General features: G+C 38.6%; 1 protein-coding gene across 32 annotated transcripts in view; it reads left to right on the top strand.

Moving 5' to 3' along the window:
• Positions 1–17,847, top strand: part of RIMS2 (regulating synaptic membrane exocytosis 2) — a 458,924-nt gene that overhangs the window by 91,510 nt on the left and 349,567 nt on the right. For 20 of the 32 annotated variants that reach the window (XM_084751252.1, XM_084751250.1, XM_084751257.1 and 17 more), the window contains 2 exons: positions 1,850–2,060; positions 12,754–12,765. In XM_084751252.1, the coding sequence (XP_084607378.1) occupies positions 1,850–2,060; positions 12,754–12,765 (223 nt within the window). The remainder of the gene's footprint in view (positions 1–1,849; positions 2,061–12,753; positions 12,766–17,847) is intronic. The other 12 variants (XM_084751253.1, XM_084751276.1, XM_084751254.1 and 9 more) reach the window with 1 other exon arrangement.

Genomic DNA, 17,847 nt, shown 5'->3' with positions numbered 1-17,847 from the left:
TGTCCAGCTTTGACAGGTCCTCGTCACCTGGGCCTTAAGAGTGGGTGACCTTATGAGTTCTTTTTCTCTCCCACCCATGGAAACAAATATTCTTTGATCTCTAGTTCTGTATCTAGTCTGAGGGCAGGAGCTTTGTCCTGTGTCTTAAAGATAAACAATGTTTTGTTTGTGTTTGGGTAGGGTCCTGGGGTCAAGATTTTTTTTCTACACTGTGGATAAAGGGTTTTCTTCTTAAAACTTGCCCTTAGCTATCATGGCTCGTTGCCTTTATCATAAGTGGTAAAAGCTTAAATAAGGCTTTACCTGTTTTAGCAAGGTCAGCAAATGATATTTATATCTCAGTAGCTATAGATTACCTTTAAATGCCTGTACATAGGTGCTCCCCCAAAAGTAGGAGTTTATTTTTCTGGGCTGTGCTTTCAAGTCTTCCGGAGCACTGTGGAGGGTTGTGGGGACGGACTTGTGATTATCAGCTTTCTTTGAGTCTGGGTCTTTAGTTCTCTGAAGCTGTCATGCTAGCTCAGCCTTGCCATTGCATACTTTATAAAGTTTTAGCTGGTCTGTCTGGAGATGTAGCTTCTTAGATGAGCGTTTACACAGGATGTGCAAGGCCTTAGCTTCACTCTCTGGAGCCGTGCAGCATGGGGGTGGTTGTGTGTGCCTGTAGTTGCAGCACTGGAGACGTGAAGCCGGAGCGTCGGAAGCCCAGGTCATCTTTGATATGTACCAAGTTCGCGGCTGTCCTTGGATACATGAGGCTGCCGTTTCATAAACAAACAACCCACAAAAATTATTTTTAAAAAATTTCCCTTTATCAATCACTTTGGTACTACTTTTATGTTATTGCCAAGGATGAACCAATTAGATTTGGTGTTCCGTGGATTTAGATTGTTTGCCTGATAACTTCCCTTCTGATGGGCTGAAATAAGTTATGGTTTTGTAGGTTATCATTCTTTTGTCATTTTCAGTTTTCTAAACCTTAAGTTATAGTTATTAAACACAAAATTGTCTTCATAAATACAACAGAAAAGTATAATAATAGTAAAAAAACCAACTTTCTAGATGGCTTTTCTCTTAACCTAGTTTTCTTTTTGATTAATTTTATTATTTATTTGTGTGTGTGTGTGTGTGTGTGTGTGTGTGTGTGTGTATGAGCAAATGTGTTATGTGTCCAAGAGGTCAGGAGAGGGTGTCAGAGTTCCTGGGCTGGAGTTACAGGCCATTCTGAGACACCCAGTGTGGGGGCTTGGAACCAAGCTCTGGTTCTGTCCGAGTAGCAAGCGTCCTTAACTGCTGAGACAGCTCCCCAGGCACTAGTGTTCAATTCTAAAGTGTACCTGGCTTTACTTTTATTTGCACAACTCCATTTGTTAGGCTGATACTAGTTCACAATATTTTCTTTTTACAGTTGTGTTCTGACTATCGAATAGATGCATTTATCTCTGTGTAGATTCTTTCATTAACTCCAGCTGAGACTGTGTCTCATTGGTTTTAAAATAATAAGTTATGGCTTCTTTGTGTAAATTTTTGGCTTCCTATATTTCTGAAGCTAAACTGTTGAAAAATAATAGTAGGTAGAAGTTTAGCTTAGTAGTCAAGGAAATGGTCCACACATACAATCAGTTGCTTTTTATAAGTAATACATATTTCAAAGAACTAATTTCAACACTTTTATGATATAATATGCTGTGTGAGCGAGATATTATTCTATAGTTATAAAATTAAATTTTATACTGTTTTATTTTCATCCTGTATATTTTGGTAAATATAAAATTATGTCCACAGATTGTGATTTTTTTTTTTTGGTCATTCGAAAACCAGTCTTTAAAACCCTTTTCTTTTTCTGCAGAAAGCTTCATCAACAATTTGAAATGTACAAGGAACAAGTAAAGAAGATGGGGGAAGAATCCCAACAGCAGCAGGAACAGAAGGGCGATGCTCCAACCTGTGGGATCTGCCACAAGACAAAGTTTGCAGATGGATGTGGCCATAACTGTTCATATTGCCAAACGAAGTTCTGCGCTCGCTGTGGAGGTCGCGTGTCACTGCGCTCAAACAAGGTACAGCACCGGCATGAGCTCTTTCTAGTACTTAAGCTCACTGCGAACACGGTGGAACAGATAACTCAGATTACTTCCCAGATTAACCAACAGCAAACGCCTGTGTAGTTCTCCTCTTAGATAAATTAGTTTTCTGCTTATGATTTGATTAGAGTCATAGGGTCTTTGCCTGTCACTCACAGTGAACACATTTGAGATAGATATGATCTTTAAATGGATGACAAACCTCTGAGCCAGAGAGGCTAAGCTTGATTCTTAGAGCCGCACAGCTGACAGTGTCAGAGTTCCGGAGCAGCTTTCTCTATTACTACCATGCTTTCACAAACTTTGTAGATTATTTTTTTCCCTTGAATGTTTTAAACTGGCCCATTCCAGGTCTGAGATTTGTTTTTTCTTTTATAGCTTTGGAAGCTAGACCTATCTTTGTTTCTGTGTTCATACTTAGGAAATAGCATTCAGCTATGAAACTTGAAGATCTCTTGTTAGGCTTTATTCACTCATAGGAAACTTTGCTCGGTTACCAAAACCACTATGATAAATGTTCTTTTCACCAAGTTCTTTTGAATTTATTTCCTAATTAATATCTTATCACAAAACTAGTTACTTAGTTCTTACATACAGAGTTAATCTTTATGCACAATTATTTGGGAATAATTGTGGAAACTAGTTCTTCTGTGTGATTTCATGTCTTCATTTTCTTACTGTATTTTTCTCTCAATGTTTTGTTTGCCCATAACCAATCCTTTATTGGATTATTTGGTGATGGTTTGTGCGTTCATGTATGTGCATATGTGTGTGTGCATGTGTGTGTGCATGTGTGTGTGCATGTGTGCATGTGTGAGTGTGTATATACGTAGATACGAATTGTTGGGTACTATTTTAAATAAGACTGATATAAGCAAACATCCTTAGTCTTTTTAAAAAATTAATTAAATTAATTCAATCGTTATCCCATCACTTTTATCCTCCAGTTCCTCCCTCCCTCCCACTTTCACCTTACTCCCCTCCCCTAGGTCTAAGACTGAGGAACATCCTCAGTCTTAAAGGAACGTAGTCAGTCTTTCAATATAGATATAATGTTACCTATAATTTTTTATAGGTGCCATCAATTACAAATTTGCTAAGAATTATTTTTTAAAGATCTTAAATAGGCATTGGACTTTGACAGATGCTTTTGGCCATCTACTGACATTAATTTTTGCTTTTCCTTTTTAAAATATGGTGATGTTTATTGAAACCAACTCTGTATTCTTGGAACAAACTCCATTTGGTCATGATAGGTAATTTATTTTATATATTAATGAGTTTGGTTTGCAGATGTCTTTCCTTGCTTTTGTGCTTGGTGTCACACTGGCCTAGTGGAATGGGTTAGACTCGCTTTCTGTCTCAGAAGAGTTTGCATAGAGCTGATGTTGCCTCACTTTTGATGTCTGACCCATGTGCAGAGCAAGTGAGTTCTGTGACTTGTGCTGTTCCAAGACACCTGCCTATTTCATTATTTTAATTATTAAAAATATTTGTTAGACTTCATCTGTAAAGTTACCTGGACATGAAGTTTTATTCATTGGGAAGGTTTTAAAGTATTCTTTCAATTTTTAAGTTGATTCATAGTTATTTTTTGTTTGCGTGAGTAAGTTTTCATAATTATATCTCTCACAGAATTTGTCCAGGTTAACACAAATTATTGAACTTCTTGATGTAAAGATCTTCACAGTATTCCATTATTTTTGAGTATGCATAGAACCAGTGCGGATGCTACATCATTTCTGATTTTGGTAATTAGGTCTTTTCTTTCTGTTGAATTTCGCTACGTATTTTATAATTTTATTGATCTAAAGAACCAACTTTTTTAGTTGCATTTTCTCTGTTGCTAAATTATACCTTGATTCTTATTATTTCTTCTGCTTCCATTGGTTGAACTTTGTAGCTTCTTAAGAGGAAATTAACGTTTTAATGTCTTTTTCTTCTCGGATGTAGGGATCATATGCTCCTAATTCCTTGCAGGCTCTGTTTTAGTGGCCTTCTTCAGATTCTAATTTAATTTTTTTCATTTTTCTTGCATTAAAAATATCTACAAACTTTTTCCACCAGCCTTTCTCTCAGTCTTTAGTTTGTCTTCAGTGTCTACCGACGCTTCTTCCTCTTACTGCCTTGCTTTGTGGAAATTCTTGAACAGCAGTAGGCCTGAGGTATACAGCGCTCATCTCGTAGGCTATCTTTTCTAACATTGTCCTCTGTTGCCTTATTTTAATCACCTTAAAAATTACAGCATTTGCCAGGCAGTGGTGGCGCACACCTCCCACACGTGGGAAGCAGAGGGAGGCAGATCTCTGTGCGTTCGAGGCCAGCCTGGTCTGCAAAGTTAGTCCAGGACAGCTAAGGGTACACAGAAAAACTCTTTCTCAAAAAACACAATAGAAAATTACATTTAAATTTCTTACTTGAGATTTCATACGTGCATGCATGTGTTTTGATCATATTTAATCCTCTCCAATTCCCTCCAGGCTCCATTTCATTCTCTCCCCTTTTCCTCTCTCATTCTTCCAAATAACCCACTGAGTGTACTTCCTGCTGCCCGTAGGCACATAAGGTGTGGCCCTCTAATGGGACACGGTACATTACAAAGAGCTAAACCTGTAGGAAAAACACCTGTTCTCTCCTAACAGCCATCAGAGGTCAGTAACTCCTCCGCAAGGGCTGGGAGCCTCTGGGATATTCACTAAGCTGATTTTGTGTGGGTCTCGTACAAAACTCCACAGCTGCTGTGAGGTGCAAGTGCTTGTAATGTTCAGAAATCGTGTTTCAGGCCAGGTGTGGTGGTGCACGCCTTTATTTTTTTTTCTCCTTTATTAATTTATTCTTGTTACATCTCAATGGTTATCCCATCCCTTGTATCCTCCCATTCTTCCCTCCCTTCCATTTTCCCCTTATTCTCCTCCCCGCACTCGAAGGCAGAGGCAGGGGGATCGCGTTTGAGGCCAGCCTGGTCTACAGAGTGAGTCTAGTACAGTCAAGGCTACACAGAGAAACCCTGTCTCGAAAAACCAAAAAACGAACAAACAGAAATCCTGTTTCACTCCAGCACTCTCCAGCCTTTGGCTCTCACAGTCTTACACTTTTGCTTCCTCAGAGCTCTGAGCGTGCGCAGAGGGAGCGTGAATGGTTGTCCCATTTATGGCGGAGCGCTCCACAGACACTTAACCCTGCTCCCTGAGTCCGTTCTTTCACGGCCAGCCATTGCCAAAGACATCCTTCCAGTCAGATGTGGAGGAACACTGTGTAAATCGAGTTATTGGGAAGGCCAAGGCGGATGACTGTACTTTTGAGCCTAGCTTGGGCTACGTAAAAAGACCACGGCTCAAGGAAAGCAGAACAGGACTGCAGACAGCTTATGTGATTCTAATCCAAAAGAGCAAACTATACCACAGAGATTCTTCCAGGCTTTTCTGCTTCTTGTTGAGGCAGGAGGGAAAATCTGAGCCTTGTTACTAAGACTAGAAACAGAAGCATCTGGTGACTTTTGATGGTAGCTCAATTGCTTGAAAATAGATATCTCAGTTTCTAAGGCATGAAAGCTTCTCACTGAACAAAACTTAATCAATTAGGTACAGTAAAACACTGAAATGCTTCATGAAACTATGCTATATTGAGAACAACTGCAAGTGTCTGTAGTTTGGCTGCATGAGAAGGTTTATTAAGGAAGAAAGAAGCCAGAGGCAGGATGTTTCTCACTGCCCCCTACCTGCCCCCTACCTGTCCCCTCCCTCCCCCTCCCCCCCTGCCCCCCTCCACCCCCTGCCTTTACCCCTACCCTTACTCCTACCCCATCTTAGAGTGGCAGGAAAGTAAAACATGAAAAGGCAATTTAGATTTTAGTTCAGGTGAGATGCCCCTGGGTTTCTCTGTTGATATTTCTAAATTTTCATTCAAGTAAGAGAGCTGTAATATGAACATTTTAATTTATATAGAAGCATTCACTGACTGGAGTGGGTGAACCCATCCGAGTTCTAAGATTAACGGTAACAAGGTTGAACCTATGTTTTCAAGGTTTGTTTTGTAAATGCTCAGCTGCATCGTGATTTGGAAGGCGTCTGCTCTCCGCAGTTGCTGGGTGCATTTCTTTGACTTATCCTAGGCTGAGAGCATCAAGCAGCGAATCTTGTCAGACAGTCCTTATAGAGAACACAAATATTTTATAGCTCAGTATTTAGTTATAAAGCTATTAAAATTCTTTTTGTAATCTTCCAAGAGAACACAATAAAATATCTGTTTATTTTAATTTTGATGCTCTTTCATGTGGAGCCATCCTTCGCAGTTAGTTATGTCTCCTGAGGTACACTGAGGACACAGAAATAACAAAAGGTTTGCTAGTCACATGCACATGCCAACTCAAGCTGTGATGCAAGCTCTGCTTCTGGGTATTTTCTCTTTACACGGTTTTTTCCTTAACAAGCAAAAATTGCATATGATTTTAATCGCATGAAAAGATTAGGAAACAGTATTTTATAACAATTGTGAAAGACATTGAATTGGAAAAACATTAAGGGCAATTTATAATAAGGATTATCTTAAGCTTCAAAGTGTGACAGCTTTAACTTGTTTCTTTTATCTTTTGGTAGGAAAAATTGATTGCCATGTTTCTAATTAATTTCCATCTACTTGATTATTCCAACTGTGATAATTTTCAGAATTACATTGATGAGCTTAAATTGAACAACTTAAGATGGGACACTTAATTTTATAGTTTTTAAAAATAATCTGTAAAATAAGGGAGTTAATCTAAATGGCTTCTAAGGTTTCTTCTGCGTTTACTCTCTTATGACATCAAGATTTGTGCTCTCTTACTCATCCAATTCTTGAAATATCTGATACATGTATTTCTACTAAATGAAATAAAGCCAAGTATTTCTACCGCTTCAACAGTTTAGAAACTAACCAAGAAGCTTCAATAAATCTCTGAATAAACTTCTAACCCTTAAAGAGAAAAACTTCTGGTTGCATAGTAGGACAAGTTATGGTCAGGTCTGCATTTGAAAACTGCATCTTCTATGTCCTTGCTTTTAAACTCTGGGAGAAATTGAGCTCCTCAGTTCCTAATGTATTCATCACTAGACATTCTAATTATAATAGAGGCCATATGATAATTAAGACACTCCCATTAAGATAATTTAATTTCAGGGATTAGCCTCAAACAAATAAACAATGATATCATACTTTAAACATATTAACAATGCTTATTTTTAACTTGTCTTAAAATAATTAATATCCATAAAAAGAATGAAGACATTGTACTCTTTTGAAATTATTATTATTATTTTTTTGTCTTGTTTTTTTCGAGACAAGGTTTCTCTGTGTAACAGAGCCCTGGCAGTCCAGGACTCACTTTGTAGACCAGGCTGGCCTTGAACTCAGGAAGATCCACCTGTCTCTGCCTCCTGAGTGCTGGGATTAAAGCTGAATGCCACCATGCCCAGCTCATGATGTTTTCATAATTATTCTTCCGTATTCCTGACTAGAATTCCTGTGTCCCTCCTGTTGCCGGAGGACGGCTCCTCACATTTCCTCCTAAAAATTTTAACTTTTTAAATAGTATCACTACATGCTGTCACCTAAGTCATTTCTCTTAGCCAGGTCTCAGATGTGATTTCTTTCGCTCTCCTTCCCCACCAGGTTTGTTTCTCCGTGTGTGAGCGACTGACTGACTGAATGGTGTCGCTCATTTCTGGCCTCCTAACTGGTCTGTCTGCTTGAGTCCTGGCCTCTGACATGCGCGCACCGTGATAGCCGTTCCTTAGCTCTTCAGCAACTTAAGTTTCTATGGCATCAAGCGCCTCATGGCCTGTCCCCCAAAGAACTTGAGGAGCACTTCACTTGGCTCTCTATGTCCCAAACTAGCCGCACTACGAACACTTCCCTCAAACTATTTCCGTCTGTGCCTGCTGTGCTTCGGCTCATTCTTCTACTGCCGTCTGGAATATTCTTCCCTCTAGACCCTACTCTAACGTCCTGACCTACTTGATGAACAATTACTTGTTTTTGTCAATGAAAGCATCATCTCCTTGTGGTCCTTCTTGGGAATTTTGTGTGAATCACCTACTTACTCCTTTGTGACACGCTGGATTATACAGATCCCTAATCTAGTATTTTCAAATTTTTTTGTTAACTGATTGCATCTCTTTAATTCACCTTGACTACTCAAGTGTGTGTTTCTATGTACTTGGCATGTAATAGGTCAGTGTATTAACTGCTAAGAGAATGAATGGAAGAAAAGTATTGTGTACATATCATTGGCATGCCCTTTTGGGATACACATCATCATTATTTTTAAACATTTAATTTTAATTTATTTTTAATAATATTTATCCTAGAGAATTTCATATATTTATACAACGACTCTTGATCATATATTTGTCCTCATCCTCCCTGCTTCTCCTCAGATGACCCACAACGAGGCTTTCTCAAAAATTAAAAGATGTGGGTTCATCTGCTAGGGCTTAGAAAATATACTAGTGAGGACTCATTATATAAAAAGTTTCTTCTTCCTCAGCAACTCCCAATTGCCAATAACTCTTTTAAAAATTATTTATTATGTATATAGTATTCTGCTTGCATGCTAGAAGAGGGCACCAGATCTCATTATAGATGGTCATGAGCCACCATGTGGTTGCTGGGAATCGAACTCAGGACCTTTGGAAGAGCAGGCAGTGTTCTTAACCTCTGAGCCAGCTCTCCGGCAGCCCCCCATAACTATTCAGTGAGGGGTGAGACTTAGAGATTGCCTCCCCTATCTTTGTGAGAATTTTGGCTGGCTTGATTGTATAGTCCCTGTGCAAGTAAAAGATTGTGTTTCCCAGCACTCTTCCCCGTCCTCCAGCTAGTAATTCTTTCTGCCACCCACTCCACAGTGTTCGCTGAGCCTTGGTAGTGGTGTTGGTGGTTATTGATAAAGATGTTTCATTTAGGGTTGAACACTCTTATTCTCACTAGTTTTGTGTGTCTCTGTTGACTGCTATTCACTGCAAAAAAAAAAAAAAAAGAAAGAAAGAAAGAAAAAAAAGAAAAAAAAAGATTTTTTGCAAAGACTGAGAGCAGCCCCAGTCTCCGGTTGTAAACAGATATTTAGAAGGCAATTTGATGATATGGCCATTTACAAAATAAGAATAACAGGTTCTGTCCTATGGTCTATTACCATACCCCTGACCCCGAGACATGGACTTTTGAGCAATATTACACTGCCAGGCATGGACTTTCTTTATATGGAGTAGCCCTCTAATATAACCAAGAGCTGTTAAGTTACCCGTTACAGTTGTGCCACTGTTGCACCAGTGGGCTCACTTAGCCTAGTAAGTGTGTAGTGCAGCATGCAGGTGTAGTTCTGGGTTAGGCCTGTGATATGTTTTCATCCCTAGCATCTACATAGCACCTTCTGGCACCAGGAGAGATAGCCAACCGGAAAAGACGCGCTTTGGTTAGTTTGAGATTGGTTTCTCTATGTTCTGTAGTCACGCTGTGTCTTGTCTTCAGTAGAAAAATCTCGGCGTGTGTTATAGTTGTGTAAACAAGGGGACAGCAATAGCCGATCTCGCTCCGGGGACCATTGGGGCGTCTCTGAGCAATAGCTTGTAGAGAAGTATACCGTGTCTTGAATTATGATTTTTATTTAATAAACCAAGTCTTCTGGCAGTGGCATGATCCACCTGTGCAGGATACTTCTGTTTGAACTCTTTAATTTGGAATTAGCTTACTAACTAGTATATTTTTATAAAGCTTTAAAAAAAATGCATCTTTAGTTTTGCGCAACCCATGCACTACCCCACCCCATGCGTTAACCCGACTTAATCATTTAAACTCCAGTCCTTACTTTTTTTGAATGCTATAAGTATTCTATTACCTCTCCAACTATATTTTTAAATTGTGTTATGTGCTCACAGGCATGCATATGGCTTTCTATATACTTGTTCGTTGGTATAGCTCCCCCTCTATTAGAAAATCCCTGCTTAAGCCTTCCCACCCTCAGCGTGCCACCTCTCTGCTTTCATGTTAGCTTATCAGTTATTATTTCCGATCCCTAATGTATCCTCTCCCCCTAACCCCCCTTTTTAATTTTAACTTTTTATTTATTCTTTGTGAATTTCACATAATACACCCCAATTTCACTTAATCTCCACATCCTTTTGAACCCACCCTTTGCCTTGGCATCCTTCTCCTAAAAAACATCTAATTGTGGAAGCTGTAGTGTGTCAAGATCCCTTTCTAGTTTTTTGGCTTCTACGTGTGCTACAAGTTAAAGACACAGACATCTTGAAGCCAGGATCTGCATATGAGGGAAGGCAACTGTGTTTGTCTCCTGGGCCTTAGTTACCCCACTCCGTATGTACATATTTTTTTGAGTTTCATTCATTTCATTTTTATTTACAACTGAGCAGCAGTACGGTGTGTATATGCACTGCCTTTAACATCCATTCATCTGTTGATGGACATCTCAGTTGCTTCTGTTTCCTCGCCTTTGTGAGTACAGTGGCTCTGAACATGGATGTGCAAGTGTCTTTGTGGTAGGAGATGCCGTCCTCTGAGCACATATGCTCAGGACTGCTGTAGCTGGGTCACGGGCAGTTGGGTTTCTAGTTTTTGAGAAACACCTGGACTGCTTTCCAAAGTGGCTGCATTGGTTTATATTCCCACGGTCTATAGGCCCTCCTCTTCCTCCTCCTCCTTCTTTTTCCATCTTTCTTTTTCTTCTCCTTCCTTCTTCCTCCTCCTTCTTTCCTGTCTTCAATTCCACACCAGCATTTATTTTTGATGATGGCCATTTTCATTGGGGTGAGATGGAGTCTTGAAGCATTTTTAGTCTTGATGGTTAAAGAGGTTGAACAGTTTTAAAACTGTGTTTCCTAACCAATTCTAATTAAAAACTGATTTCTAATCTGTTCTATTACCCATTTTTAGTAAAGTTGTATATTTTCTTAATGTTTAGTTATCTTTTTTTTAGTTCTTTGTATATTCTAGACATTGCTTCTGTCAGATGAGTGCCTGGCAAAGATGGCCCCCGCTTTCATGGGCTGTCTGCTCACTCACTTCACACTTCCCTTTGCTGTACAGAAACTTTCTAGATCAATGAGTGTCAATTTGTTGATTATTGGTCTTATTTTCTGTGCTACTGCAATCTTATTCATAATGCCCCTTCCTGTAAGTGTCTATACGGTGACGTGCATTTCCTTCTTTTTCTTGTAGCAGTTCCAGGGTATCAGTTCTTACATTGAGGTCTTTACCCATTGGAGCTGAGTTGTGTGCATGGTGGAAGATAAAGATCTACTTCCATTTTTTTTTTTAGGCCATTGAAGTCCAGTTTTGCTAGAACCACTTGTTGAAGGTGCTGTCTTTTCTGCAATGTGTCGTTTTAACATCTTTAAAAAAATATTAGATAACTATAGGACTTAGATCTAGGTCCCCAATTCTATTTTATTGAGCTCTGTGTGTGTGTGTGTGTGTGTATACACACACACACACACACACACATATATACATAATATATATATACATATACACACATCTATACATACACATATATGTATCATATATACATATATGTATGTATTGTGTATATCTGTATACACACATATATAATACATACACACATATATACATACATATATATACACACACACTCACACACACACACACACACACACACACACACACACACACACACACACATCAATACAGATAAAGCTCCTTCCTGCAATTCAGCACTTTGTTTTCTTGAAGATGACAATTAGAACTAATATAAACGTCAAGTAAAGAGACAGAATTTTATTGCCTTGTGTGGTTTTTTTTTTTTTAAAGAAGCTAGGCCTGAGAGAATATTATGGTAGAATGAAAGGGGGGCCTTTCAGTTGATTGGAAAAGGACAGAATGAAGAGAAAATTATGGTGGCTTAACTCCAGAGAGTAGAAAAGCAGCAAGGTAGAGGGAGATGTTGGTAGTTTTGGCAGTATATAGGAGGAAATAAAGTCTGTATCCAGGGAGAGTTTTGAGGGAAAACTAAGGTTCTCTTGACTATATGTATCTTACTTGTTTTGTTTATACATTTAAAATATTGGGATTATGATCCACAATTACCAATTATAATAAATATTATTTTATTGTTAATGACTTATTTTTCTTTTCATTTATGTAAAATTTATAGGAAATCTAAATTAATAACAAATAATTTGTGAGACAAATATGCATAATTCATGTAATATTTCATTTTGTCTAATTTTTATAGTAGTTGATGAATTGAACAACAATGCGGTGTTTTTATCATTTTTATATGTAAATGTTTTAGTTCTAAACTTTTTTCAAATTTTTTGAGTTCAGTATCTAGTTAAGGTTTAATTGTGAAAAAGGCATTTTTCTCTTTTATGATATTTAGGTATTTAATTGCTCTTATGGAAATTATGTTGTTTACATCTCAGTGTATTCTAATCTTTGGCATGCTTTTACTTGAATTCAATGAAATGAATGGGAAAATTTCCCTCCTAAATATAAAGTTGAAATTTTATAATTGAATCAAAGTGTAAACATTTTCTGTACTTCTGTTTCACTAAGAAACTCTTAAAAGCTGTTCTTATTTAAGTATGGAATTAATTATTTCTTTTTTTTGTTTTGTCTTTTCTGTCTTTAAACTTGCTTTCGTGGATATTCACACCAGGAGGACAAAGTGGTTAGAGTCTTTTTCTTTCTGTCTAATATACTCTTTCTTATTGTATTGCCAATTTAATTTTAGAGTTGTATTTAAGTTTATCCTTCTAAATATTTTGTTACTTATATTGCATGATAGTTGCTACACAGTATAACATATTTAAGCATGCTGGTTTTACTGAAAAACAACTTGGATTTCCTTGTGTTAGAGATGAGAATACTAATTTTTATGGAGTCCTGAAGCTTTACAATTGAACACCACTGCCATGATTTCCCAGCAGTCTCCTCGGGGATAAGCCTTCTTTGCCTTGTTCTCCTAAAGTCAGTGCTACATTGTTCTGGTTTTATAAAGTTTCCAGCTTAATACCTAAGCTCAGTGTCTGTAACAACGAACTACATTGCCATCGGAAATGAGTTCACTGAGGTGGTTTTCTTGTAGCTTATCATAAATATGTAATACATTTCTGTTTAACTCAACAATTGTTTTAGGAGTTAGTAAAGCAGAGTCTAGTTTTTCATACTTTGATATGGTGTCAGGAGTGTCAGGTTTGCGTTTAGAGACTGATAGCGCTGCACATAAAGATAAGAAAGAATCTTCCTATTCTGGGAACTTTTGATGAGTCAAACTTAGCTCTGAGCCTTTCCAAATTTTCCAGTTTCAAATGGCACAAATTCAATGTACTTTAGTCTTCCAAATAGTCCCATTGTTTTTTTTAACCACCTGGAATTTTTTTTGTTTTCTTCAGAAGTCTTTAGCTACTCAGTTGGGGACAGTGCATCTTATGGAATATGAATTTAGGGTGAAATCTCAGAGTAGAAGAAAGGAGATTATAATTACACCCCTTTCTTTTTAAAACCCTTAGGAATCCTAACAGCTTTTAGAGGCTGTTTTGAAGAGTAACAGGTCAATAAATGTACGAACTGTGCATCATCCTTGATTCAGGTGGTTGTTCAGAGAGCCTATAAGCTTCCTACGACCTGCTTTCCACCACAGCTTACCCACAGACAGGCAATCCATGCAGCTAATGGCCTTAGGATCTCTGGTGACTTCTGTGTGTGTGGGGTTAATGTAGGATGTATATTGGTCTAACTACAAACTGCTTTTCTTTTATATCATAGTTCCTATCCCAGAAATTGGAGATTTAATGATGGAAAGCTAGCTTTCATGTGTTGACAAGATTTCATGGCTATCAGCCTATAGTTAGTTACGGGGTGACTAGCAGATAAAATGTTTTAGTTTGTATGGATTTGGAACAAGCAAATAGAACTGGACAGGCCATTGTGTGACTCTGAAACATAATAGGTTGTATTTACAAGGAGCTGGTGAACACTTGGGAAAGGATTTCCTGATAAATTGATGAGTAAATTCAATTTTAATAAATTTAATTTTAAAAACCACACATATCTAATGGCTAAAGCAGCTAAGCAGATATTATCTATTCAGCCCCTAAGTTAACACACAAGCCCTCCTAATTACGTTAGCAGTGTATGAATACACGTGTGGACATACAAGATTTACCGTTCCCCCAAAGCATACATATCAATACCAATCTCATGTAAAGGCAAGAATGGTACTGGACAAAGGTTAGAATTAGGGATGCGAATGACAGTGATGCAAGGGCTTCTTGGATGGCTGAGGTGGGGTACCCAGATAGGCGGAGCAAGGAAGCGAAGTCACCCCTGTGGGCATTGCTGTGTACTGCGGACAAGCGTCCCCGTAGGTTTCTAGTCCTCTGCTTTTGCGTGTGAGTGGTTACTGAAGTCGTGTTTTCCTGCGTTGTTTATTAAGTCTTATGGACTGTAGATGAGTGGCTCACAGCGATGCACACACCAGACACCACAAGAAGGTTTGTTTTCTTCCAAAGGTCTCTGTTTTGGAGTTAGTTTTTATAATTAGTCAGATGAGGCTTTAGAATTGCCTTCTCTAGGGAAGAGGCAAACTTGTTATGTGAAATAGATTTGAAAGGCTGATGAGTAGCTGAAAGCATAAACTGATGTGCACTCTGCTTAGTGGGGTCCCGGGAGATATTTTCAATTTCCTTTTTTTTTCTTGCAGTCTCTATTGAGAGCCAAACCCCACAAAACATTCTGAGCTATCCTTGGAACTGGTAACGGTGCTTACTACCTCTTAATGCAAACATGATATCGTGACATGAGTTGCCATTAGTTACCATGAAAGAAAAGTCAATACGTATTAGAGTCATTGGGATATATTTGAATCAGTGTTGGGGGGGGCGCAGAACCAATGAGTGTGTAGGACTGGCTTTCATGATTGGAGGTAGGTAGTTCAGTTGTGGCTTCTGGTATTCTAGAAAGGCAGAGTACCTGACAGCTGCTCAGTTCTGGAAGCTAGAAGTCTCAGAACTGTTGGGGTTGGGGTGGGGCATTGATGCACTTCCAGTCTGAGACTGAAGGCTTAGAAGCTCCTTGGATGTTGGGAGTCTATGCTGTAAGACTGAGGAAGGTGGGCTCTGATTCCAAAGCAGCAATAGATAGTTGCTCAGAAAATTGGAGCATGAATGAGCTGGCTTACTTTCCCTTCCTTCTATCTACCTGTGTTCCCAGGCTACTGGGGTAGTGGCACTATCAGGGCAGGCCTTTCCTCCTTAAGTGCTTCTCACATGTCAGCCCTCCCTAGATGTACGGTTTTAGATGCATCCAGGAGTGTGCTGTACTAATTCTATAGTTATTTCTCCATGCAGCGGAGTTGAACATCACAATTAATCAAAACAGCCACTGACCTAAGGCTGTCAGAATACTCTCTACAAATAGAGAAGAATACTTCCTCCTCAGCTTTTCTGCTAACTAATTATTTTTTGTTTCTTTTAAAATGAGATGTTATTGATTATGATTATGATGCATATGTACGCGTGATGTGTACATGTGGGAACACATGCTTGCCCTGGCACATGTATGGAGGTCAAAGGTCAGAGGAGAACTTTATGGAGTTGGTTCTCTCCTCCCACCTTTATGTGACTTGGTTGAACTCTGATTAGATCATCGGGTTCCATGGCAAGTGCTTTAAAAACCCTATCTTGCCAGCTCCCTATTTTGTTTCTTACATACCAAAACATTTCTAACTGGAATACTAGTAGAGGTGACCAGTGTATCAGAGGACGACAGAAACATCTGTATTTGCTGATTTTCAGAAATATAGTAGTAGAATAAAAGCTCCCCTTTTTCTACAGAAACATGTCCGTGTTAGTCATGTTGGCATTTGTGCTTTTGCCTTTGTAATATTTTTGGAGGTTCATATTTGCTGGGGCTACTCCAGGCTGCTAGCAGCAAAGTAGTAAGAGTGTGCTTATGTGAGAGACTGAAGCTTCCCTTAACTGTGAGTGTGTCATGTTACATGAGAGTCAGGGTTAAGGGGATCTAACTCGGCTTTGCAAATAAGAGTTAACTGAATTTATTAGAACTGGTTTGAAATTACCCCATTTGGCTGATAGAATTCATAGGGAGATAACTTTGTGAGAGCAGGCTGACTGTCTGTCTTGCTCACTCTCTCACCTTTACACAGTCCCTGAGGAATCACACCTATTCACCAGCACAAGCAAAAGAAGGGACACACACACTCTCTCTCTCTCTCTCTCTCTCTCTCTCTCTCTCTCTCTCTCTCTCTCTCACTCAATCTCCGTTCCTTCTCCCTCTCTCTCTCACTTTCTCCCCACCATCGCCACCACTACCACCACAAAAATAACAAGAATTAGCAATCACTGGTCATTGATCTTCCTCAAGATCAATGGACTCAATTCTCTAATAAAAAGACACAGACTTAACAGAATGAATGCAAAAACAGGATCCATCCTTCAGCTACATACAAGAAACACACCTGAACATCAATGATAGATAATACCTCGGTAAAAGGTTGGATGGTGTAGCCATTCTAATAGCCAGAAGAGATGGGGAAGGACACTTCATACTCATCAAAGGAAAGATCTACCAAGATGATCTTTTAGTTCTTAACGTCTGTTCCCCAAATGCAAGGACACCTAAGTTTGTAAAGGAAACACTACTACAGCTTACATTACACATCAACTCTGACACATGGATAGTGGGAGACTTTATTACCCCACCTCAACAATGCATGCGCCATCCAGATAAAAACTAAACAGAGAAATGCTGGAGCTAACAGACTTTATGAATCAAACGGACCTAACAGATATTACGGAACATTTCACCCAACGTGAAAGGTTATACCATCTGTGTTTAGTTTTTAAGGAATATACACACTGACTTCCGTGGTGGCTGCACCAGTTTTAGTTCCCACCAGCAGTGTGGAAGGCTGTCCTGCTACGTCCTCATAAGCATGTACTGTTTTATTTATTTTTTGATGATAGCCATTCTGACTGGGTTGAGTTGGAACCTAAGTGTACTTTTCATTTGTATTTCTCTGATGGCTAAAAGTGTTAAATGTTTATGTACTTATGAATCATTTATATTATTTCCAATAAGAACTAATTGTTCAGTTCATTTGTCCAATTGTTGGTTGGATTATTTGTGGGGATTTTTATGTTTATTTTTAAAAATTCTTGTGTATTCTGGATATTAATTCCCTATTAAATGAATGGCTGATAAAGTTATTTTTCTATCCTAAGAGCTATTATCTTTACTCTGCTAATTGTTTCACTAATTTTTTTTAATTAGTCAAACAATTTATTATAGAGTATATATATATATATATCTCAAAAGCACAAAAAGACTTTTTATACCGGGGACCAGGAAGATTGTGACATTACAGGAATATGAGCCAATGATTCCAGCCCATTTCCTCAAGTACTAGGTGTCCCATCAGCCACAAGAAGGCGTGATGCAGAGGTCACAGCTCTGCACCACGCATGACTGCTCAGCACGATTTTCTTACTCAAACAGATCTGCATTCCCAAATCCCAGGTACCCACCCACTTTCCAAATATTTTCTACGAATCTAAGTAGGTACTGAGCCAAAGATTACACTCCAAAATAACCAAACTAGTGCTCCTGTATGCCAGAAGATTAATTCTCAAACAATATCATAATTGGCATGGTCATCTAATTCTAAATAAAAAGAATCATCAAATATCCTGTGTAATTCATTTTTAAAAATTTAAATGTGGAGAACATT

This window comes from Acomys minous (genome assembly GCF_964271855.1).
Source record: "Acomys minous genome assembly, chromosome: 12".
Taxonomy (NCBI): Eukaryota; Metazoa; Chordata; class Mammalia; order Rodentia; family Muridae; genus Acomys; species Acomys minous.
Note: the sequence above shows the minus strand (reverse complement) of the source record. Positions and strands in the feature narration are given on the sequence as shown.